General features: G+C 38.1%; 2 protein-coding genes and 1 non-coding gene across 3 annotated transcripts; 1 reads left to right on the top strand and 2 right to left on the bottom strand.

The window, feature by feature from the left end:
- On the bottom strand, positions 1-10580 carry LOC120874880 (putative olfactory receptor 10D4). The gene is given in 3 exon segments (XM_040256561.1): positions 1-696; positions 7493-7627; positions 10455-10580. Coding segments are annotated over 3 exon segments (957 nt in total).
- Positions 7454-7667, top strand: LOC120874897. The gene has a single exon (XR_005723738.1). It is a non-coding gene; the product is annotated as a small nucleolar RNA U3 (small nucleolar RNA).
- A 4841-nt stretch (positions 10581-15421) lies between the features above and the next one.
- Positions 15422-16639, bottom strand: LOC120874354 (olfactory receptor 149-like). Its single transcript, XM_040255730.1, has one exon. It carries the CDS (start codon positions 16637-16639, stop codon positions 15704-15706), a length of 936 nt encoding a protein of 311 aa, XP_040111664.1. The 3' UTR covers positions 15422-15703.
- Between the last annotated feature and the right edge of the window lie 8454 nt (positions 16640-25093).

Genomic DNA, 25093 nt, shown 5'->3' with positions numbered 1-25093 from the left:
TCAGCCGCATGCGTCTTTACCACTGCAGTGACGATGCGCATGTAGGAGGAAACAGATCCTGGGCACGAGGCCAGTGTTGGTGAGGCTCACCATCTCGATGAGTGTGTTACTACAGGCCAATTTGACAACAGGAAAGATGTCGCAGAAGAAATAACCTATCTCATTAGACCCACAGTATGGCAATTGGAAGGTCAGTGTAGTGAGACTTGTGGCGTGGAAAAAGCTAATAGCCCAGGTGCCACCCACCAGCAGGGCACACGCCTGACGGTTCATGATGACGGCATAACGCAGCGGGTTGCAGATCGCAGCAAATCAGCCATATGCCATTACCGTGTAGAGCAGAGACTTCGTGCAGCCTAGGCAATGGTAAAAGAAGACCTGGGACATGCAGCCACCCAGGGAGGCGACCTGGCTCTTCACCAGCAGGTTGGCCAACATCTTTGGGGTGCTCACAGAAGAGAAACCAATGTCCAGCACAGAGAGGTTACAAAGAAAGAAATACATAGGAGTGTGGAGACGGGAATCAGACACCACAGCTAGCAGGTTAAGCAGATTTCCTAGCAGAGTGCAGACGTAGAAGATTAAGAACACCACAAAGAGCACAACTGTCTGCCCCTGGGTTCGAGGGATACCCAACAGGATGAACTCTTTAACCAAAGTGTGATTCTTTATCTCCACAAAAGTTAGATTTTTGTCCTGGAAAGAAGGGAAGTGACAGTAAGTTAATGACCCACAGCATCAAAATCCACAGCTTGCTACCAATAGATTCATAAAAAGAAAGACGATCATAGGTTCTATTCATGGAAGGATAATGCTTATTGTGATTGAGACATCAAGAATAGCAAATACCCCAGAAGGAGGTGCCGTCTCTGGGGTAAGGACTGAAGGCAGGCTGGTATATGGACAGGACAGACATTGTTTTATTATCAGCTAGAGAGGAGCAAGTGACAAAGAGAGTAGAAGCCTTGGAAACTGATGAAGGAAAAGAAAGAGAAAAGGAAGGAAAACAAAATAGAGTAGAGAAAAGAAAAGGAAAAAATGAGGCATGTTTACAGTTTACAGAGGATTTTTATGACCATTTTCGAGTTAAGCCTTAATAGAGTCTGATAAGGGAAGGTCCCCTGGAGAAGGAAATGGCAACCCACTCCAGTATTCTTGCCTGGGAAATCCCACTGGCAGAGGAGCCTGGAGGGCTACAGTCCATAGTGTCACAAAGAATGGAACACGACTGAGTGACTAAACAGTAACAGAGTCCTGTATATAAGATAGGAATAATATTTCTATTTCATAGATGATGAAATTATGATTCAGAGAGATTAAGTAATTTGTTGAATTTCTCATATATAACTCATGGAAGATCCAGAATTAGACTCCAAGGATTCCAAATCCATTACACTGTAATTGGAAAAGGAGAAAAATAATTATGGAAATGCAGATACGAGAAAATATTATTGTATTTTCTAAACTGAGAGGACAAGACAATGTGGCTCGGTCATTCATTTTTTTTTAATTTGGATTTCTCCATAAACACCCTTGCCAAGTTGTCACTGAGTCCCTCCTTTGCAATTTTTGTTTCACTGTACTCTTCCTGTCTATTATTGTTAAACATTCCAGACAGTTAAACAATGAGAGCTGTTACCCTGCATTCCTTATTCTATTTCTGCCAGTGCACTTTTACATTTCATGAACTTTCAAAGCAACTTTGAGAACACTGTGATCTGAAATTGAATTATTTGTATGTGAAGCTAAAAAGATGTTTTCACACTGGTTTCTGTTATTTAGTGCTGAAACCATTTTTTATGTCTGTTTTAATGAAAACACAGGTTCCTACATACATAGTTTATAGGTGTCCAGTTTCATAGTTTTAGTATTCACCCATCACCCAAGCCTATCGAAGCATCTTTGTGTATTTGGACTGTCATCAAAAATACACAATACACTGTATTCTTTCCAGCATGCCCTTCCTTTAATCATGAGGTGTTGTAGTGTCCACATTTTCATCTACATCCATATGGAAGATATTGGTAAAAGAAACTGCCTAAAATGGCAATAAGTTTTTCTTTACTAAAATATTTGGATATATTACGTATCCTATTTCTGATCTAAGTAGGGAAGAGATATGGATTAACTTTTATAATTCATTCAATTTAACTAAATTTGAAGATTCTAATTAGCATTGCACAAATGTACATACAAAAAAATTTCAAAAACTATGGATAAAGTAAATCACTGAAAATAAAGAATATTTCATAACATTCTGGAGAGGTTTTTTGGTATTCTCTAAAAGAGATTCAGAAATAACAAATTTCATGAACTATCTGAAACAGGATATTTTCTGCTCCTGAAGCAACCATATGAAATCAGATGAACTTAATTTAACATCCTAAACAGTTTTTTTTTTTTTAATATGCAAAGGGAAAGCAACTTTTAAGTGTAAAATCAAGACTACCATGTGTGATGAGTGAGAAATGAATCAGAAAAACAGATTATTAACTTTGAGGAATCCATCATACTCACATCCTTCAGCTTTTTTTCTTCATTGCCTCAGGGAATAATAAGATATATAAAATTTTTATGATAAAATAAATCATAAAACTTTAGACCATGCCTTTTTTAGATAACATGTTTTGATTTTATTTTCATTGAAGTTTTGAATAAAAAGAATACGTTCTATTGATCCAAGAGGAGAAAGGGGAAAGTTTTCATATCAGCGAAGAGAAATTATAACACGCAATAATACAAAATTAGCAAAAGTTTAGACATTGAAAAAAGTCTCATTCCTATAATGCTAAATTATTCTCTTAATTCAACATGGTGGATGGTAGTGCTATTCAATGAAATATGGGACTAAGTGAATTATAGAATGAAAATCTATTTTTAAGGTAAATAATAGAATTGTTCCCATATCTATTGACTTTGAGGAACGTATGGACCAAGCAATTGATGATGTCCAAAGTGGAGCTGAATGCATGACTCTGAAACCAAAGAGAAGTTCAGGGATAAAGATGTAACCAAAAAATGGAAGATTGCTCCTTGCATTTATTAAAATATAGATGAGTACAAAATGTAAAACACAAGAGAGGAACTGGGAGCACTTGAGAAGTCTAGGGAATTACAGGTCCTGTCTTCATTCCTTCCCCTCACCATTCCTCACATTATTATCTGGTTCCAATGTACTATTGAAAATCAGTAAATTAAATAAATAATAACTAATAATCAGCCCTTTATATACATTAACATATTTAATCCTCTTAACAACCATCTGTAGTAGTTGTATTATTATTCCTCACTTACAGAAGAGTAAATGGAATAATAATTTGCCATATTACTTACGACTGAAAATGAAAGTGTCTCAGAAGAGTAAACTGCGTAATAGAAGATTAAATAAATTGCCACATTATGTATGATTACCAGATAGTAATTTCTGACACTCTCTCTCCCCACCAAAACAGAGATCTGGTGAGCTGTTTGCTAAGCATGAGTCACCTGATTACAGTTGGTCTATAATTATTTCTGAGTTTTTAAAAGTCTCAGTCCAGGTTTTGTGTTGGTGAAAAAGAAGCCTCATACCGTTGTAAGGCTATAAAGTGAGTCAGACAATAAAATGGATAGAAAAAGACCTATCAGGCTGAATGTTTACTCTGTGTATAATAGCATTGAAGTGAATACCAGGAAATGACATACCAAGCAATGTTAATCATTTGAATGACTCTCCAGGGACAAGAACACTGTAAATATATTAAAGTGGTTATTTTTAATTTCTTCTCTTAAAACTCATGAGAACAGTTAGGCCAGAGAACAATTTAACAATCCAGGAGCCCAAATCTTAATGTTCTAATGAATAATTCTATGGCACAATTCCTTAACTGTAAACATATCTTTATTATCATCATACAAAGGAGAGCCAGAGAGTAGACATATATCAAAACTAATGCAGAGTAAATCCTACATGGCTAAATCTGGAAGGAGACAAAAAGACAAACTCAGTTTGTGTCTCGAATTGTATTTGAAAAAATAAAGGTCAAGAGAGGACAAAAGTGCCCAATGTCTTAGATTCAGGATTAGAATTTAGGGCCAAGGTGTGTTGTGGTTGATCTGAATCAGTTCTACTTAATCCCTTGATATCATTTTCAGCGTGTTGTGTAGGGGGGGATGGTGAGGGAGATACACGCAGACACACACACACAGACACATATTTTTTCTGGGAAAATGTCCATAAATATTCTTGGGTTCTTAAAAGGGGTCACAGCCATCAAAATGATGAGGAATCACTACTTAGACTAAACTAGAAAAATGACACGTAATATATATGACTGAGCAGGTTAAGAACTAAGGTGAAACAAATATATTTCTGTTTATATTCCATGACAAAAGAGTGAAAATGTCTTAGCGTCTACTTAGAGCAAATGGGGAAAAAATAGAATAAGGAAGTTATATAGCAGAAAGGGCAGAGAGGAGTGAGAAAGTGATAGGAAAAGATACAGGGAAAAAGAAAGGAAACTATATGTTATAATAAACATGTAGGCTTATACTGTCATAAAAACAGTGTTGTGGTCCAAGTCAGTACAGTTTTACACTTCTCTGTTCTTCTGGTCCCTCTTATGGATGCTTTTATTGTCACTTTGTCAAGAAAGGACTACAAACTGGCTTGATCCTGGGGTCTTTAGGTTTGTGGTGTTGCTGTGTTTCTGTCCTTAAGCTGGTCAGGGTCTGTGCAAATAGATTCCCAATCTAGAGCTCATTGAGTCATTGATCCTTTCTCTAGGCTCTTAAGCCTCCCTCAAGAGGGGGTATCAGAGGCTTAAATAGAACTGGCATCTCTAAGGGAACAGATTCCATGAAGTCTGTTTTAAGTCCCTAAGGCTTACAGATAACATCATTTTCTCATTAATTAGTTTAAGGACTCTAATACTTTTTTTGATTTTTGACATAGCCAGTTGGTCTCTGTGTTGAAGATGATGAAACTTATGCCAAGGACCATTCTGGAAGAGCTACCTGGTACACTAGAAAACATTCAACTTATTATCTATGAAAAGTAAAGACCTGATGCTACATTAATGTTTTCATTCCTGACATTTAATGTCTCAATGGTTGGTTCTTCCTCAGAACAATTATAGGGCTCATGATTGCTGTGTGGTACTTAAAGTGTAAGATTTTTTAATCATAACATCTGGGTTTAAATCCTGACCACACAATGACTGGTGTGTGAGAATGAACAAGTTACTCAAATTGTCTGATGATCACCAAATTTCTTTATCTGTAAACCTGAGATGATACCTTTCACATTATAGTTTTATGAATTTCACATGAGATAATGTATGTGCAAATTTGGTTTTGAATTGTAAATTTTTCTGTAAATATGAAGAGTTAGCATTATTTTAATTACTTTCACTTAATTAGTATGATTTAAAGTGGCTGGAATAATGTGTTAAAAGAACCTAGACTATTGACTTTTAAATAACAAATTTCTTGAGATATAATTCACACATCATAAGACCCACCATCTTAAAGTATACAGTTTAGTAATTTCACAGTTTTGCCACCAATACCACAATCCAATTTTAGAACATTTCTATAACTTTAGAAAGATCCCTCGTGCCTACTTGCAGGCATTACTTCTTCCCATCCCTCACTCTAGGACACCATAATGTGCTTTTCTGTTGTTATGGACTTGCCTTTTGTGCACAGTTTATGTAAATACAATCATACACCATGTAGCCTTTTGCATCTGCCTTCTTTCATTTGGCATGCTTTCAAGGTTCATCTACTTCATAGCATCTACCAGCACTTCATTCCTTCTATAGCCAAATAATTGTGCACAGTGTAGATATAGTACATTTTTTACTCATTCATTACTTTATGGGTATATGGGTTGTTTCTGAGGTTATTAAGGTTACTGCCTCAGGAATGCAGATAACCTCAGATATGCAAATGACACCACCCTTATGGCACCTTTATGGCAGAAAGCAAAGAAGAACTAAAGAGGCTGTTGATGAAAGTGAAAGAGAAAAGTAAAAAAATTGGCTTAAAACTCAACTTTCAGAAAACTAAGATCATGGTATCTGGTCTGGGCAAATAGATGGGGAAACAATGGAAACAGTGAGAGACCTTATTCTGGGGGGCTCCAAAATCACTGCTGATGGTGACTGCACCCATGAAATTAAAAAGCACTTGCTCATTGGAAGAAAAGCTATGAACAACCTAGACAGCATATTAAAAAGCAGAGACATTACTTTGCCAACAAAGGTCCATCTGGTCAAAGCTATGGTTTTCCCAGTAGTTGTGTATGGATGTGAGAGTTGGATTATCAAGAAAGCTGAGTGCTGAAGAATTGATAATTTTGAACTTGGTGTTGGAGAAGACTCTTGAGAGTCCCTTGGACTGCAAGGAGATCCAACCAGTCAATCCTAAAGGGAATCAATCCTGAATATTCATTGGAAAGACTGATGTTGAAACTGAAGCTTCAATAATTTGGCCACCTGATGCAAAGAACTGACTCATTGGAAAGGACCCTGGGAAAGACTGAAGGCGGGAGAAGGGAACAACAGAGGATAGGATGGTTGGATGGCATCACTGACTCGATGGACATGAGTTTGTGTAAGCTCCGGGAATTGGTGGTGGACAGGGAAGCCTGGCGTGCTCCAGTCCATGTGGTTGCAAAGAGTTGGACACGACTAAGCAACTGAACTGAAACTGAACTGAGCTGGGTTGTTCCTACTTTAGATTATTGTTAATAGTGCTCTTATGAAAATTTATATATAAGTTTCTGTTGGACTATATATTTCCAAATCTCTTGTGTATATGCCCAGAGGTGAAATGCTGAATCTAGATTGTTGGTACTTAAACTTGAATTATATACAAACAGAAAAAAATTATTCTTGTTGACTGTACATTTCTTAAGTATTGTTATCTCTAGTTTGAAACTAGATGTGAATGGTTGCTTTCAACCTTTATATAGAAATAAGCAAAATAAATGCAAAAAAATACTATAAAACCTATAAAGTCCTAAATGCACTGATTTGATCTAAATGATTATGTTGTTTTATGTGAAATCAAATAATTGATACTGAATTTAATCAAATAAATATATTTATATTTGTGAGTTTTATGCTTCATTTGTCAACTTGATTTCATTTTTTTATTTTTTCTTAACTTTTTATCTTATATTGCTGTATAGCCTCTTAACAATGTTGTGATATTTTCAGGAGAACTACGAAGGGGCTTAGCCATACATATACATGTATCCATTCTCCTCCAAGCCCCTCTTCCATCCAGGCTGCCACATAACATTGAGCAGAGTTCCCTGTGCTATATGGCAGGTCCGTGTTAGTTATCATTTTAAATTTAGCAGTGTGTACCTGTCCATCCTAAACTATTCAAGGTATATTCAATCATCCTTTGAATTATCTTCTTACCCTTGCTGTAATCTTACTTCTTTTAAAAATGAGCTTTTAAGACTATACTTTCAGGGATCATTTCTATAGTTTGTTACTAGAGAAGTTTCTCTGATCGTGTAGAGCACCCGAAACCATGAGGAGGAGGTGCAGTGTTCTCTCCTGAGCGTGAAGCCGGTCCTTGGTGTTGCTTCTGCAGCTGCCATTGGCCATTGATGATCGTTCTTCTCTTCCTTTGGGAGAGTAAGAGGGAGAGGACACCATCTGAGTGGTTTCAAAAAAAAAATAAAATAAAATAAAAATAAAAATGAGCTTTTAACTTATCAATATATTATTTTTACCAGCTAATTAATTAAATTTTAAAGGGATTATAGCAATTAGATTTTAGGGGAAATCTAAAGGAGTCTCCAGTTTCTGATGAGGGGAGTCTCCACCGGATGATGATGTTGGAGGTCAATGTTAGAGAACAATGTTGTTGGGTGACCATGGTAGGAATGAGTTACTTCCAGCAGATGTTGGGGCAGAGAGAGTTGACCAAACACCATCACAGGTCACAGTACATATCAGAGGAGGCCAAAGGAAGGTGTATCAAAGTGGAAAAATGGACATCACTCTTTACCAATGCTGTAGCCTTGTAATTGCAGAGCTCAGAATCAACCCTGGGGAAATGAAGGATGAGGGTAGAAAGTTCAAAATTGACTAAGTTTGTAACTTGAATGTAACAATTTTGTAACTTGAATATAATAAGTGTAACTTGAATATAATAAGTGTAACTTGAATCTCATGGACTTCAGTGTAACCAGGATACTTTTCCTACCAACCATTTAGCAGAAATTGCCCGGGGCCAGTGTGAGGAACTCCGCCCATGGCAAAGGTCATGAGGAAGGAGGCTTGGCATATGCAAAGGCGTGATCAAGCCTCAGGAAACCCCCTGTTCCCGAGCATCTACCCCAAAACCAGAGTCTGTTTTATGCTCTCAGCTACACCTCTGACTTTACAGGGGGGCTCTCCCCCATAACCGTTTCTCTCGGAGAAGGAGTTAACTTGCAGCTCCAAGGCAATAAAAATTCCTGGGCGTGACAAGAGTGTTTCAGCTTACGAACTCCTCTGAAGGTTATCTAACCCACCTGTATAGGTTCGTCAGGCCACATGTGATTGTTTACAGCCTCCCAACCTGAGAGGCACGAGATGTTTTAGACTTACTAAAGGGAAATTCTTTGGGGGAGTTAGAAATTATTAATATAGTGGGTTGGTTAGAAATTATATTGGTGAAGGGTTTTTCATTTGTTGTGCCAATAATTGCTGCTAATTCCCTCTGCTGGGTGGGACAAGAATGTCTCAGGTCAAACCTCTCTGCTGACAGACTAGCTTGTGTGACAGGATTATCCATACTCCTGCCACATGATTGTTTACTACCTCTCAACCATAAACAGCACAGAGAGTTTGGAGTATTTTGAGAGTCTTAATTAGCATAGGGCTTTTCTCATTGTTGAGTCAATGACTGCCGCCAGGCCTCCATATCCTTAGGCACCTGGGAATATATTAATCAATGTATTTTGAATATAGAAAAGGAAATATAGTAGTTTTTGATGTTAGCAATACTAGACTTTTTGAGTTAATGGATTTTCTCTTTTGTATTAGATCACTGTACTTTATTATAAATCCCTATGTCCTTGCCATGCAAAAATGTAACTTTATCACTATCTTAAGACTAGATAGATCTTAAGGGGAGCATTGGTGAAAGGATTTTCATTTGTTGGGCTGATGTTTGCTGCTAAATCTCCATGTTCCCTGCCCTTATAATGAATAAACATATAGGAGAAACAAGTATTGACCTTTAAGCATATAGGAGAAATAAGTATTAACCTTTAAGATTAATCATGTTAACCTTGGGTTAAATAAATTCCTTTCTTGATTGTAACTCACTACACCCTCATCCTATAGGAATGCAACTTTATTTGGAGGGTGGTGCCTGGTTTAAGAAAAAACACCCTTGGAAAAAATAAGTTTTTTGGTTATCAGAAAGAAAGGATCATAAAATGTCAGCAGGTCTCACTCATGGCCAGAAGATGATGTAATATCCCTAAGACCTTTTTTTAATACATTTATGTGAAGCACCTGATTTTGATAAAGGTCAGGACTGCTGACCCCCGCGTGACTCTGTATTCATCCCTATGTGTAACAAAAGGTATATAAGCAAACCCCAAAATAAAGAAATTGGATCAGTTTCTGGAAAGACTGATTCTCCCATGTCGCTTCTTTCTTGCTCCCATTTCTCTGGCTGAATTCCCATCTGGATTCAGCCTCCTTTTCTCCACTACACTATCTCCTACTACACTATCCGTTTCTAATCTCTCTATATATCTGTAATTAAATATGTATTTTTCCAAAGACGCAGACGCCATCCCCCCACCTTCGAATCACCCTGGATCCACCGGGGCTGGACCCCAGCAAGAAATGGAAGTGCAAGATAAAAATAAGCGAGGTATGAAAAAATAAAGGGAGCTGCATTTTGTGCATCTGGGTTCGTCCTGTAGGAACAACAGTTGCCCACTATATATCTCCTTTGTATGTCTGCATCACTGCTCAGTTGTGTCTGACTCTGCAACCCAATGGACTGTAGCCTCCCAGGCTACTCCGTCCATGGCATTTCCCAGGTAATAATACTGGAGTGGGTTGCCCTTTCCTCCTCCAGAGGATCTTCCTGAGCCAAGGATTGAATGTGTGTCTCTTGCGTCTCCTCCATTGACAGGCGGGTTCTTTACCACTGAGCCACCAAAGAAACCCACTTACATGTTTGAAATGACCTTAAATTGTGACTCCCCAAGAGATACATAGTGATATAAGTTATATACATGTATCTGGATGTGGTCGGGGACCTGATAATATGATGGCTAGGAATAGAATTACGGGTGGAAGATAATAGGACTAATTATGTTCAATGGACTTTGAAAATTATTCAGCGGGTGCAATTTTACTTGCAACATTTTCTCTGACATTCAAGCTTACATCTCATTTCAAAGGGCTCAGCAAACCAGCTTTGGTCAGTCGCTGACTTACAGGGTCCTCTGGAAGGTTTCCATGGAAACCAAATGCAGAGCAGAAGGAGAGCATGGATAGCCTAACAATTAATTTCAAGCCTGCTGTTTCTCTTTTTCCTGACCATATAGCCAATTCTTTTAGCATGGCTTTTGCCAAATGAATATAAATAATACCATGCTACAAACATTTAAAATACTATAAAATACTATATTAACAGTATCCAATAAAAATAGAACATATTACTATATATATATATACACACACAAATGAATTATACAAATATGTATAGTATACATTGTTTGTACATACCATATTATATATAATAATAGCTGTTATATTATAAACATATAACATAATATTAAGGATTATATATTACTGATTTTTGTTTTTGGCTAAAAAGAAAAAAAAACTAATGACTTTTCTATATCTCTTGACATTTCTATGCCTTAACCACTCCTAGATTTTCCTCTTATGGCCATCCCCATTCTCAAATTTTTAAATCCTACCCCAGCCAGCAATACACATTTCATATGTGATCTTCTCTTTTAGGCTCACCCTGGTATTCCCAGACCAAATAAACATCTCTCATTTGAACCCACTTCATATTTTAAGTAGCAATGGCAAGCCACTCCAGTACTCCTGCCTAGAAAATCCCATGGACAGAGGAGCCTGGTAGGCTGCAGTCCATGGGGTCGCTACGAGTTGGACACGACTGGGCGACTTCACTTTCACTTTTCACTTTCATGCATTGGAGGAGGAAATGGCAACCCACTCCAGTGTTCTTGCCTGGAGAATCCCAGGGACAGGGGAGCCTGGTGGGCTGCCGTCTATGGGGTCACACAGAGTCGGACACAACTGAAGCGACTTAGCAGCAGCAGCAGCATATTTTAATTACATTTTTTGACAGATAATACTTAATTTGTTTCATAATTAATTACATAAATACCTCTGCCCAAATCAGCTTTTCTTTCTCTGTAGCATCTAGTTAAGTGACTTAACAGTGACTCAATGAATGTTTGCTAAATTAATACATCAGTTAATTATAATAAGAGGAAATCAACTTAGACTTCAGATCCCTTGGAGAACAGAACTCCCAGTTTAGTGCTCTCATTTCTGAGCACTCAGTAAGATACACAGACCTCCTTCCTCTTTTCTAGGAGAGGTATTTATATGAGGGATCTCTGAGGTCCCTTCTGCCTCAACAGTTCTATTTGGTAATCATGATCTAAAAATAAGGTCTAACTATGTTGCATTTAGACTATCTTTTAATGTAGACCCTAGTCTAAATTTCTCTCTTTAGTTCTGCTCATCATTTGCTTCCCAGTAGACAGACTTAGCTCTATAAATAATAAACTGGCCAGAGAGTTGAGGACCAGGCTATGTAAAGGCATCACTGACTAAAGCATATCCAATTCAGTATTAAAAATAGTGATAGACTTTCAGCTGTGCTCAGACCCTGTGCTGAACCACTGCATGGGACACAAAGATGGGCTTAGTGGTACAAGATATATGAGACATACAGTACCTATTCTCAGAGAATTCACCAGCTACGAGGTGGAGAAGACAAGTATAACTATAAAAGCTATGGAGGAGGATTCAGGAGGAAGGGGACACATGTATGCCTATGGCCAATTCATGTCACTCTATGGCAAAAACCATCACAATATTGTAAAGTAATTATCCTCCAATTAAAATAAATAAATAAATTTTTTAAACTTATTCTAAACAGACAAACTCAGTATAAGATTTAGATCCTAAATTAACTACCAATCCATTCTTTTAAGTGAAGCGGCATTGGAGAACAGAGTCCCTAACTTTTTTTCTCACTTGTTCCATGTTATTTTATGTATGTTGTTTGGGCTCTCTGGATTCAGTTGCCTCATTATATTATACAATGAAATCATTGTTTTACATGATCTTTAAGGTCTCATAAATTTCTATCTTCCTGTGTCTTACAGGACTTAAGAATGTAGCTCTTTGTTTTCATAGAGATGGTTTGTTTATTGGCGTCCCTAAAGGACTTTTATATTCACTTTAAAAATAATGAATTTCATTCTGTTGGATTATTATCAGAATTATTATCAGTTCCATTGATTATATCATGTGTGTGTGTGCATGAGTTTTGTGTGTGTGTATTTAAGGAAATTAAATATTCCTTAGCTCTCTCAAAATAACTAAGAATATAAAATACTTCTAAATTTTGGGTATCAAAACTGCAGGCAATAACATGAGATACAAATTTTCACAGCACCTACTGATGGAAAGAATTAGCAAGTATCGGATTAATTTAAGCCATGAGAACTGTCAGGGCTGATAAACTGAACCTTCTGCATTCCGTCTTAAAATTCATTCTGAGTGTCAGATTGCCCACCCTGTCCCTGCTGTTTGGTCTAACTGCCTTGCTTTAATTCTGCTTTTTATTAGGCGCTGGGCAAAGCCAGCTCTGAGCCTGGAATGTGATTGAAAGATTCCAATGGTGCTTCAATTGAGATAAGATTCCATGCTCAGAATATGTAGCCATTTGAACTCTGAATTATTTTAACTGCTTTGTCTAGACCATTTAATTGCATCATAACTGGCAAGTGACATTTTTATCACTAACTCTCACAAAAAGCTAATATCATAGAATCTCTCTCTTTTAATGCAATAATTTAGGAAGAAATCAGTCTCACCTTAGAAATGCTAGAAAAACTGAGGTGAATGAAATTTTGCTTGAGTGTGTGTGTGGAAAGTAGGCTGTATGTTATGTGTGTGTGTGTGTGTGTGCACGCATATACACACGTATGTTACACTCACACTTAGTTCTTCCCTGGAATACTAATTGCAGAAAAAACCCAGACCATAAAACTAACAAGCCTTCTTGTACTTCCAGTATCAATTCCCAGTCTTATTAATCCACTTGGCCCTGATATGCAGCTCTGAAGTGAGAGCTAGAAATTAGAGGGCAAAAATAAAATCCAAAGTCATAATGAGCAGGAGAAGGATCTCATAAGAGTGAGTACGTTTGAGATTAATTAACTAGAGAATTATCTTCACAATGATTCCCTTAGAGAAATCTTACAGCTTGGAGTAAGTGGTAAGAAAGTTTTTTAAATGTGTTTCTTTTCTGGAACTTTCCATTACCTCCTTTGGGAAACAAAGACCGTTTCTGAGTCTCAAACAGTGATGTTGATAGGAATGAACATAGAAAGTGCATGCTGTTAGCAGCACAAATCATACATTGGATACGGGAGACATTAGAACAGATCTGGGCTTGGAAGTCTCAGTTTTCTAGGACTATGGGGACAAAACACTGAACCACAAATTGGGTGGCATGAACAACAGACATTTATTTTCTCACAGTTGTGGAGTCTAGGAGTCTATGATCAAGGAGAGAGAAGGGTTGGTTTCCTCTGGGAGGACAAGGGACCCATTTCAGGCTCTGTCCTTGATGACTTGCTGACGGCCACCCTCTTGCTCATCCTCATGCCGGCATTCCTCCAACTGTATCCCTGGTGTCTCTTTGTGTCTGCAGATTACCGTTCTTATCAGGACATCAGTCATATTGAATTGGGGTCCACCCTAAGAGCCTCATTTTAATTTAATTACTGCTTTAAATGTCCTATCTCCAAATTACAGCCACATTCTGAGGTATGGGGTCTGGCGGGAGACAGTTAAGACTCCAACATGTGAATCGGGGTGGGGGAAACACAATTCGGTCTATAACAGAGTAAGACAAACATAGGGCTGGATGGCAGCCAAGGTACACATGACATGTATGGCTTTGAACAAGTTTCCCATGCTCAACCTCATGTTTATAAACTGTAAAATACAAAAATACAGTAACAACAAGTATTTAGCTCATAGGGTCATTGAGTGAGTGAAAGTCGCTCAGTCGTGTCTGACTCTTTGCAACCCCATGGACTATAGAGTCCATGGAATTCTCTAGGCCAGAGTACTGGAGTGGGTAGCCTTTACCCTCTCCAGGGGATCTTCCCAACCCAGGGATCAAATCCGGTCTCCCATATTGCAAGTGGATTCTTTACCAACTGAGCCACTAGGGAAGCCCAAGAATACTGGAGTGGGTAGCCTATCCCTTTTCCAGGGGATCTTCCCGACCCAGGAACTGAACCAGGGTCTCCTGCATTGCAGGCAGATAGGATCATTATGAGAATAAAATGATATAAGAATGCAAATAAACTAGTATAGTGCTTAGTACATGATAAATGCTCTATTTATCACATTTATCAAATTAATCACATTTATCACATTTCCTTGGTCTCTCCATTCCTGGTGGTAGCTTAAGTTTATCTTTTTCTGTCTACAGTTGTAATTTAACTATTGTATGTCTGTTTTCTCCAGCAGGCTATGACATCATTCAGGTAAGATCATCTGTGCCTTCTTAATCTTTGCCTTGCCCACTCCTAGCAACATTATCTATCAAATGATATCTGAATGAGTGAAAATGAAAAGGAATTGGATTCCATCTTTTATTATTACAAATTGTGCTAGGTTGACCTTCTGAGCTGTTACAACCAGGAAACTGAGGAATGGGAAGAGATTATGTAGACTCAGGGAGGCTTAGAAGTATTTGTGTATGCATGTGTCTCTCTTTTTTTTCAACAGCTCCTAGACCAATAAAATGAGGGCTTATTCAATGAAGACACTGGAGGAAGCAAACACTGCAGCCAAGATGAAGAAGCACCAGGGCAAAGGGGGAAAGAAGAGGAGGGGGGGCTGCAAGAGGATGAAGGAAACAGATCTTGAGTAGCTGAAGAAGCAAACGGTGACCGCCCTCCTCCCCTTATCAGCAGCATGATAACACACACATCCCAGTGTCAGAAAGCCAGCCCTCGAGTCTTCTTTCTGCCGTTCACTCCTTATGTGTCCTTGCATACGTGCAGTTGTGCTAAGTCACTTCAATTTGTCCAACTCTTTGTGACCCCATGGACTGTAACCCACCAGGCTCCTCTGTCCATGGGATTCTCCAGGCAAGTATACTTGAGTGGGTTGCTGTGCCCTCCTTCAGGGGATCTTCCTGACCCAAGGATTGAACTCCCGTCTCTTATATCCCCTGTATTGACTGGCAGGTTCTTTACCACTACTGCCACCTGGAAGCCCTATGTGTCCTTAACAAGCCATTTTATCTCTTCCAGTCTTAGTCCCCACATCGCAAAATGGATGTAATCATAATAGTATCTGTCCTCTCGAAGATGTTTGTGAATATTACCATACAGTAATATTCCATAAATTATGAAGTGCAGTTGAAGTAGTAGCTACTGATTTCTCTACCTCTGCTCAAGAAGGAAGTCCAGCTGATATAGGACCTTCCTCAGAGATGACTTCACCTCCTTATTCCTGAGGCTGTAGATCAGCGGGTTGAGCATGGGGGTGACCAGGTTATTCAGGATCTGAACAGTTGCATCCATCCAGGGGCTTGGGGTTGGCTGTAGGTAGATGAGGACCACTGGCATGTAGAAAAGCAGGATGGCAGTGAGGTGGGCGCTGCAGGTGGAGAAGGCGTGCTTTCGGCCGTCTGCAGAGCGGATCTGCAGGATGGAACAGACGATGCGGCTGTAGGAGGTGAGGATGAGAAGGAAGCAGCTGAGAGGCATGAGGCCCACACTGATGAACCCCACCATCTCCAAAGCTGAGGTGTCTGCACAAGCCAGCTTCAGCATGACCGGAATATCGCAGAAGAAATAATCCACTTCATTGGGGCCACAGTAGGGCAACTGGAAGGTGAGTGTAGTTAGAAAGGTGGCCTGAATACAGCCAAAAAATGAGGTGCCCATGGCCAGGATGGCACACGCTCTGTGACTCATGATTATTGTGTAGCGCAGAGGGTAACATATGGCAACAAAGCGGTCATAGGCCATTACCGTGTACAGGAAACACTCTGTGCAACCCAGGAAGTGGTAGAAGAAGAGTTGGGACACACAGCCTGCGTAGGAGATGGCTCTGCTGTTCCCTGCAAGGTAGAAGAGCATCTTGGGGGAACTCACAGAGGGAAAAAACATGTCACACACAGACAGTTTACACAGGAAGAAGTACATGGGAGTGTGCAGCCGAGTGGAGGAGACAATTGCCAGTAGGATGAGCAGGTTCCCCATTAGGGTGAAGATGTAGAAGGACAGAAACAGGACAAAGAGCATGGTCTCCAGGTCCTCTGTGTGCGGGATGCCCAGCAGAATAAACTCAGTCACAGCCGAGGCATTCCTCATAGCTGTGATGAAGTCAAACCTTAAAAAGGGATCAGGAACACTGAAGTCTGAACACCAATATCAAATTATTAAGCTTTTTGCCAATGAGCACATTGGCATGTGTTTTTAACAAGCAACAACCCGCTTTCCTATGAATGGCAGGTTAAAAATATCATGTATTAAATATATCATATCTTAAAGTATCATATATTAAAAATATCATGTATTAAGAAAAGGCTATCTTACAACCAGTCTATCAATCTCTTGGAAGGAATGTTTTGAGAGGCTGATGGTTGTTTATGACAAGACCAGAAGTTCTGAGATATATTCAAATCATTTTCAGGTCAAGTTAGAAACCACTTTACAGTTGTTTAATTCATGGATTCACTCTTTTCAGGCACATTTATATTTTGAAATCTCACAATATCTTTGAGAGGCAAACTCCCACTATGCATTACCCTCTGAAAAATAATCAGGAAAAAATTGTGTTAGGAATCAAAACATTTAATTTTAATTCTGGCTTTGCCACTTATTAGATATAGTAGTTCAAACAATTTATACAATATCTTCCATAGACATAGTTTTGTCATACACAAAATGAAACTAATAATTACCTTAGCAAAAACATCAACAACAAAGATACTCTGGTGTCATAGTAAAGTTAATGCAATTTCTATGAAAGTATCTGTGGAAAACATAAATCCTAATGAAAAGTGTATTTTTATGTTTCTTAAATATATGTTTAAATACCTTTCTTCAATGTTGGCATTCTAAAATTATTTGCAAATACATGTTTTATGAAATAATATTATTAAATAGACTTACATGACATATTCTTCAGGTTACATCCTTCCAGACTTGGGAGGTACAATGTCCCCAACTCTATCAGGAGATGCTGCTCTGGTTCTTCTAGTCCTTTTAACATTTTCTGAGTGGACTTAGAAATATTAAGTCCTAAGGTGACTTTGGAATATTAAATAAAAGAAAGAATAGCAGCAAGTAGTAGAATAGCAGCACCAAATACTACAACAACATATGATTCTATAATACTGTTTTATTTTTAAAGTCCATTTCAGGAAAAAGAAGCCTCAAGGACCAGGAAGGTCCCTTTATGTGGTCCCCAAGCGTGTGGGGGGGAGCAGAAGCTAATGATAAGACATGGCATGGGCAGAGGTTGAAACACTCACAATAGTCCACCTGAGAATGGAGTCACATTTTCCAGCATTATAACAGGACCTCGTGTTTACTGCCTCTGACCAGAGAACAGAGTGCTCCAGCCAAACACTCTTTAATTCTCCTACTTATAAAAATTGAGTCTCTTAAGGTTTGTGCATTCGAGACCTGTACACACTCCTACTTCCAGGAGTGCTTCCTTGGAAGTTGATTCAGATCCCCTGAAGCCCTATTTGGGAATGAGTGATAGCTCTGAGGGAGCAATTAGTTTGTCGATCTATTCATCATCCAGATATGAAATAATAGTCGTGTGATCATCAGAAAGGAATTCTCTGAAGTGGGAAATATCTTTGTTCCTCCAAGAGTATTTGCATGGTAGCATGAGTTCCAATTCTAACCTTAGATCACCTGCAATGCTATCTCTTTTTTGGTTGTCTTTTACACCTTCAAACTTTTCCTTGTGATATCCTTTGTCTACTGTTTTTGAAATTATCTATACATACATGCAACTACGTGATTATCTCTGATAAATATCACTTCCAGGTAGAAACTTCATCAGTTATTATTTGTTTTATATCTATTATCATTATTTGTCCTTCAGGTCAATACTCCTAAAGACAAATGTACATTCATGAAGGGTGATCAGTGTACATAAAGGGGTTGGCTGCAAACCTTCTCCAAAAATAAATTATTGACTTAATAGCTAATGTTCAGTTAAAAATTCACAGTAAGCATTTGCCACATGCTAAAGAAAAGTGAAAGTGTTAGTTGTTCAATCATGTCTGACTCTTTGCAACCTTATGAACTGCCAGCCTGCCAGGCTCCTCTCTGCATGGAATTCTCCAGGCAAGAAGACTGGAGTGGGCTGCCATTTCCTTCTCCAGGAGGTCTTCCTGACCTAGGCATTGAACCTGGGTCCCCTGCTTTGACAGGCAAATCCACTGTCTGAGCCATCATGGAAGCTCTGACACATTGTAAGTGTTACGCTAATTCTTAAAATTTATTACTACATTTATTCTCCCAAAGAAACCATATAACAAAGAAACTGAAAAGCAGATTAAATAACTGATCACACAACTACAAACTGACTGCACTGAGACTGTAATTTTAAAGCCAATGTTTTTAAGCTCAACGATATGATGAACTCCAGAGATTTGAATTTTGTACCCAGACAGATTTGGGAGAATGGCATTGAAACATGTATAATATTATATAAGAAAAGAATCGCCAGGCCAGGTTCGATGCAGGATACAGGATGCTTGGGGCTGGTGCACTGGGATGACCCAGAGGGATGGTACAGGGAGGGAGGCGGGAGGGGGGTTCAGGACGGGGAACACGTGTACACCCGTCATGGATACATGGTGATGTATGGCAAAACCAACACAATATTGTAAAGTAATTAGCCTCTAATTAAAATAAATAAATTTAAATTTTTTTTAAAAAAGGCTTCCAGGGCTGATAGATAAACTTTGTATGCACTCTTCCATGTGATGATTCAGGAATCATGGGCATATCTGGTCGAAAGATTTATTTTCAATGCAGAAAATTTAATTATTAGAAATTGGACTCAGAGCAACTGTGAATTTCCTAAAGTTAGACAGCAGAACAGTCATCTCCAAGCTTAGCCCTCCTTCACTGCATCATCACTGCTTCCCAAAACAACCCCATGCAGAAAGCAGCTGGCCCTGTGTGAGAGTTATTAATAGATTCACTTGAGGGTTTTGGAGGAGTGTTGTGTATGCCCTTAGTGTATGCCTTATTACCATTTTTATTGTGTATTCCATGGCAAGATTTTATGAGAGAGAGAAAAAGAAAAGAACCTGTTCAGAATATGTCTTGTTTCATAGGAATCAAGTCTCAGAAATTTCAGTAGGTATTTCTCAAGGGAACTGTCTTGCTACAATTTATTTGTAGGAAATCTTGCCTTATTTGGATCACTCTTGTTTTAATCAGAAAAAAAAAAGCCCTGCCTTGTTTAATGTCTTTTTTCCTCTACTCTGAAATTCAAGTAAGTCACTAGTACATTCTTGCAACAACTGATTTCTCAACTAATCATTCAGCAGAAATTTCTGATTATAAATAGCAAGACTAAGTCCAGGCATTCTCGGTCCAGTGACAGGTGCTTTATTGTTTGTTGGTAGGGCTGGGGTCTGGCATGAGTAACCAAGTGAAAGTTTCTTCTTTCATCTGCAAAAACTCAGCAGTGAAGAAGTGGACTGTGAGCCAAAACGGAAGAGTAAGATATGGCTACTTACTGGGTCATAAATTTCTTAATCGGTTTTCCCCCTCCCTTTCTTTTTCTTTTTTTCCTTCTGGTAAGAAAGTGTTCAGTTGCTTTACTGTGCTCCCTAACAATTTAATTATTTCTATGGAAGAGGTGGAACCCAGTTAATGGAGGAATTAAGTTAATAAATATAGGAATGAAACATACTTTCTGCATTTTTATTGGGGAAAGATGGGTATGACAGAAATATCAGGGACTTGAATCCCAGGAAACTCTCTTGAGTGGCTTGGTGTCCTTAGTTTTTACCAGTTCTTAAGTGATTCCTTGCATTTCTTTGTGGTCCCCATTCCCATGATGAGAGCCGGTCAACTGCTGGAATATGGTTCAGGTACGCTCAGAAGGCTACAGTACTGAAACAGCCCCTGTGTGTGATGGAGCAGACCAGGTACTAGCAGAAAGGTGACTGACCTAGCAGGTTTGAGATATAGCCCAGTCTGACAGCAAACTACAGTATCCAGTTTCCATGGCACAAGCAGGCAAGTAGTCCATAGTTCAGAAAAAACAAAACTTTTAGTAACAGCTATCCTGAAAGATACAGTAGAACATCCTTACAAAAGAAAATATATATATATAAAAAGATGCACCTTTGTGTCACATATATGTAAATATATATGTGTGTGTGTAACTATATATATTCAGGGTTCAATTGCTAAGCTTTTAATGTTTATATTCATTCCTGTTTTGCTCTCATTCGTTCTAACAATATTAAATCCTGTCTTCATTCACATATTTATATTTCTAGCCCAGTTTTCCCCCCTTGAATTCTAGACTTGTTACTCAATATCTCTGTGTAGGGGTCTGGATATTAGGCATCTCAAACTCACTGTAACCAAAAAGGCACTCTTGTTTTTCCATTCCAAGCTTTCCCACAACTATCTCTAGCTAAAATGCTACAAAAAACAAAAACAGATAAAATCTTGAAAAAAGTCAGGGTCAAGCAAAACACTTTATCCACTAATGAAAAAGGATAAGAATTACAACATATTTCTTGCCAAAAATTATACAACCAAGGAAAAAGTGGAGTGAAATCTTTAAAGTATTGAAATAGATAAGCACAGAATATTGAATTCAATAGCCAGTAAAATTATCCTTCACAAGTGAAGTGTTGGAGATTACGAGTGAAATGACACAAAGACAAAACACATGAGACACACAAGAGACAGACACCACTCGGGCCAGAGGAAAAAGAACTGCGCAAGCAAGCGAGCTTGCGGTTTATTTATATATAGCCCCCCCTGGGCAGAATTCCAGACTGTATGACTAAGCCTTCTCAGCATAGCGCATGTGCATAAATGTTATCGTATAGCAAAAGGGAGTGAAATTTCTGCTTACTGTAGAGTCTGTCCAGAGCCCTTTCTTTCTTCTTATCACAAGAAGGGAATGTTCCCTTGTTTGCAAGGGACCATCAAACTCAAGGCTGTGTCTAGTCTCCTTGGTAGAACATCCTGCCTGCAAGCACATTCAGCCCACGCAGAGAGTCCCGTTTGCAGGCACATCTCCACTTTCCCTATTGTGGCAGCATTAACCCTTCATCTCCCCCTTTTTTTATTTTATTTAAGCCCTTGAGACATTTGTATTGATGTTTTGTAGAGCAAGGCATAAAGCTGTAGGCGGCCAACCTCCAGCCTCGCCAGCCCCTCTTGCGGCTGTGCCTGTCTTTGGTTGCCCTCCTCTGAGGGTCTTACCCGTCATTGGCTATCCAGCCACCTCTTGGGGGCTAGGCGGAATCTCTCTAGATGATGGGCATCTAGAACTCTTTTTATTTATATGTCTCGGTTAATCTCTTGAAGGGCTCATGTTAAATGGTACAGGTGTTATACAAAACTGAGAAGAATTTTAATCACATTTTAACACACTTTGTGTAGATAAAACAGCTAATTGATCTCCAAACCAGGAAACGGTGCGTTGAAGATTGAGCACACCGGTAGCAAGTTGTGCATCCAAACCTCGCTGTTGTTGCCATAACAAATGAGAGTCCTTATGCCAGTCCTGAACAAAATCAGCTGTTTGAATTTCTTGGTGTAACACGAGGCCTGCTACCACCGCTGTTGTAGTTATTGACGCAACTGCTAGAATCGAAGCAATGACCACACCAAGCATATGTCGAAATCGATGTAGCAAAGTCTGTACAGCAGTTACTAGATGAGAAACAGCAAAAGAATCTGACCATGGCCTAGTCAGATTTATAGGCAACCATACTTTTGTCTGAGCTTTAACAATTTCTAACAAAAAATTGGAGTTACAGGCTTGTCTTTTAAATTTTTTTCACCAAGACTGATTTACACATTGAGTTAGATTACATAATCACATGACACAAGCTCCACAGTATCATTTCAGGTCTAATTTCCATATAACAATGCAAAAGGATATTTTACACATGCCATTGTGGAATAAGATTTATTAACATGTAAATTAACATGAAATGGACCCGAAGAGTCACCACTATCAAAAGTATAGTTGCCTGACCAGATAGTGAGGTTATCAGAAACTGCCCATAGTTTTCAAATATCCCCTTGAATGTGCGGATATCCCTGCAGTTGTAATTGAGGAGGGACAAGTGCAAATTGCTGCCATTTAACTGGTTTATTACCATTACCCATCAAAGTGCTATTTGCATGATGCCACCTAAGAGATTTATTTGACCATTTTTTTAAGAATTGCCCATGATCTGGACTCTAATCTACAATGATAGACCCAGAATAATTTATGACTTTAAAGGGTCGATGACCTCGGCAATGTTCTTATTCCAAAGATTTTAGAGAAGGAGAAAAAGTTAACAGGACATAGTGACATATGTATTCTATTATGAATGTCTATCGGTTCTGTCGAGGTGTGGCTTCCCTTGTACAAAAAGTAAAGCTTCTCTGCATAGTAAGCTCTTCAGTTGAACAAAGGGATCAGCCATTGTTAATTCTGATCAATCTCGCTGGGGTCCAAAACCTGTAATTATTAACAGAAATGAAAGCATACCCTCGTCCCAGATATATTAATGATGCTGGGATCCAACCTTTCTCTTTATCTTATACCAAATAGGCGTATTCAAGATCTTCTTGTCTTCTTTTTTCCTTTGAAAATGCAACTCTGCTGCTGATAGATTTTTCTTGCTCCAAATATTCAAAAAATTTAGGGTAAGTAAGGTTTTATTCAAAATATCTTTAGGTTTCATAAATCTCTCCTGTTTTTTCTTTTTTATTTTATCAAGATATTTATGCAAGGTATGATTAGCTCTTTTAATGATACCTTGCCCTTGACTATTATAAGGAATATCAAAAGTATGAGTTATATGGTATTGGGATAAAAAGTGAGCTAATTTTGTGAATTGGTAGGCAGGTGCATTATTAGTTTTTAATTTAATTGGTAATCTCATAACTGCAAGACAAGATAACAAATGAGTAATAACAGCATCAGCCTTTTTAGAATGTAATGCAGTGGCCCATTGAAAATGTGTGTATGTATTTATAGCATGAAGCACATATTTTTGTTGTCTGAAAGAAGAAATGTAAATTACAGCTATTTGCCATATTTGATTTGTTTGTTGTCTTTTTATGTTGACACCTGGTGAGGTAAACGGTAAAGCAAAGGGTGCACATATGGAACAAGAATGAATAATATTTTGAGCTTGTTTTTGAGTAATAGCATGAGATTTTTGTAACCCTTTAGAATTGGTATGCTGTAAGAGATATTTTTGTTTTGCTGCTTTTATAGGATAAAGTAAGGCATCAATTGTAGCATTTTTGAATGATAAGGGTCTAGGAAGGGTGGAATGTGCACGAATGTGAGTAAAGAAAATTAATTTTGAACGCTGCTAGAGCAATTGTTGTATTTGGTAAAACAATTTATCAATAGCTGTTTTAAGAGTTAGTGGAAGGGAGACATGGGGAAGCTGTAAGCAAGAGAGAACAGCATATTGAGAATCTGAAACAATGTTAATAGGAATTTGGGGAAAATCTTGCAAAACTAAATAGATAGCCCACAACTTAGCGGGCTGTACAGAAGAAAATGAGTGGGGAAGAACCTTAGAACTTTTGGGGGGTCTAATATCTAGCAGTATTTTTACTTGCATCTGTAAAAATAGTGGGTCTTTTAACTGGAACATCTGAAATTGGGGATTGCGATATCATAGAGTTAGTCTGGAGAATATCAATCAATTTAGATGATGGATAGTGATTAGAAAATGAGCCAGGAAATGAGGCAAGAGAAATTTGCCAGTTTTTATTAAACTGTAAATATCGAGATATTTAAGCAGTTGTTAATTGAGTAATAATCTGGTGTGGTTTATATCTTGACAATTGTAAAATACGATGGTGACCTTTTTGGATAAGGAAGGCTAATTTATCTATATACGTAGTCAATTTTTTGGAAAAGCTTTTAGGTAAGAAAACCCATTTTATTAATCTTTTTTTTTTTTTTTGAGCAATTACACCAGATGGAGAATAAGGGGTATGAATTATTATAAATGAAATAAGTTGAGACGCATGTAAGTAAGTCAAAAAACTGTCATTTAGTCGTTGTTCAACAAATTGAAGTTTTTGTAAAGCCAATGGGGTTAAAGTTTGGGGGCTATCCAGAGCTGTATCTCTTTTTAAAGTAGAAAAGAAATGTCGTAATTGATAAGTAGGAATCTTAAGTACCAGGTGTAGCCAATTGATATCTCTCAATAACTTTTGAAAGTCATTTAAGGTTTTGAGGTTTTTTTTTTTTTTTTGTAACTTTTGGGGCCATTGTTGAGAAGAAATGATTGAAATATCTGCCTTTGTGTCTACTAGTCTCTCAAAGTTTTTTTTTTTTTTTTTTTTGTATAATCAAGGAGAGAACAGGGCGAGAATCTTTGATAAGCATTTTTTAAAATATATGTCACCCAGTACTTTCAAATCCTCTTATTTGTTCATTAGGAAGAGCCAAAAGGGGATGATAAGGTAGGAGAAGTATTTGAGCAATATATTTTCCAGCTAACAATGGAAGCGTGGTAGAAGTAGAAACCATAATCAAAATTTTTTTAACATAGTTGGAGTTTATTA

This window comes from Oryx dammah, unplaced genomic scaffold (genome assembly GCF_014754425.2).
Source record: "Oryx dammah isolate SB20612 unplaced genomic scaffold, SCBI_Odam_1.1 HiC_scaffold_15, whole genome shotgun sequence".
Lineage (NCBI taxonomy): Eukaryota > Metazoa > Chordata > Mammalia > Artiodactyla > Bovidae > Oryx > Oryx dammah.
This window is presented reverse-complemented; position numbering and strand designations above follow the sequence as displayed.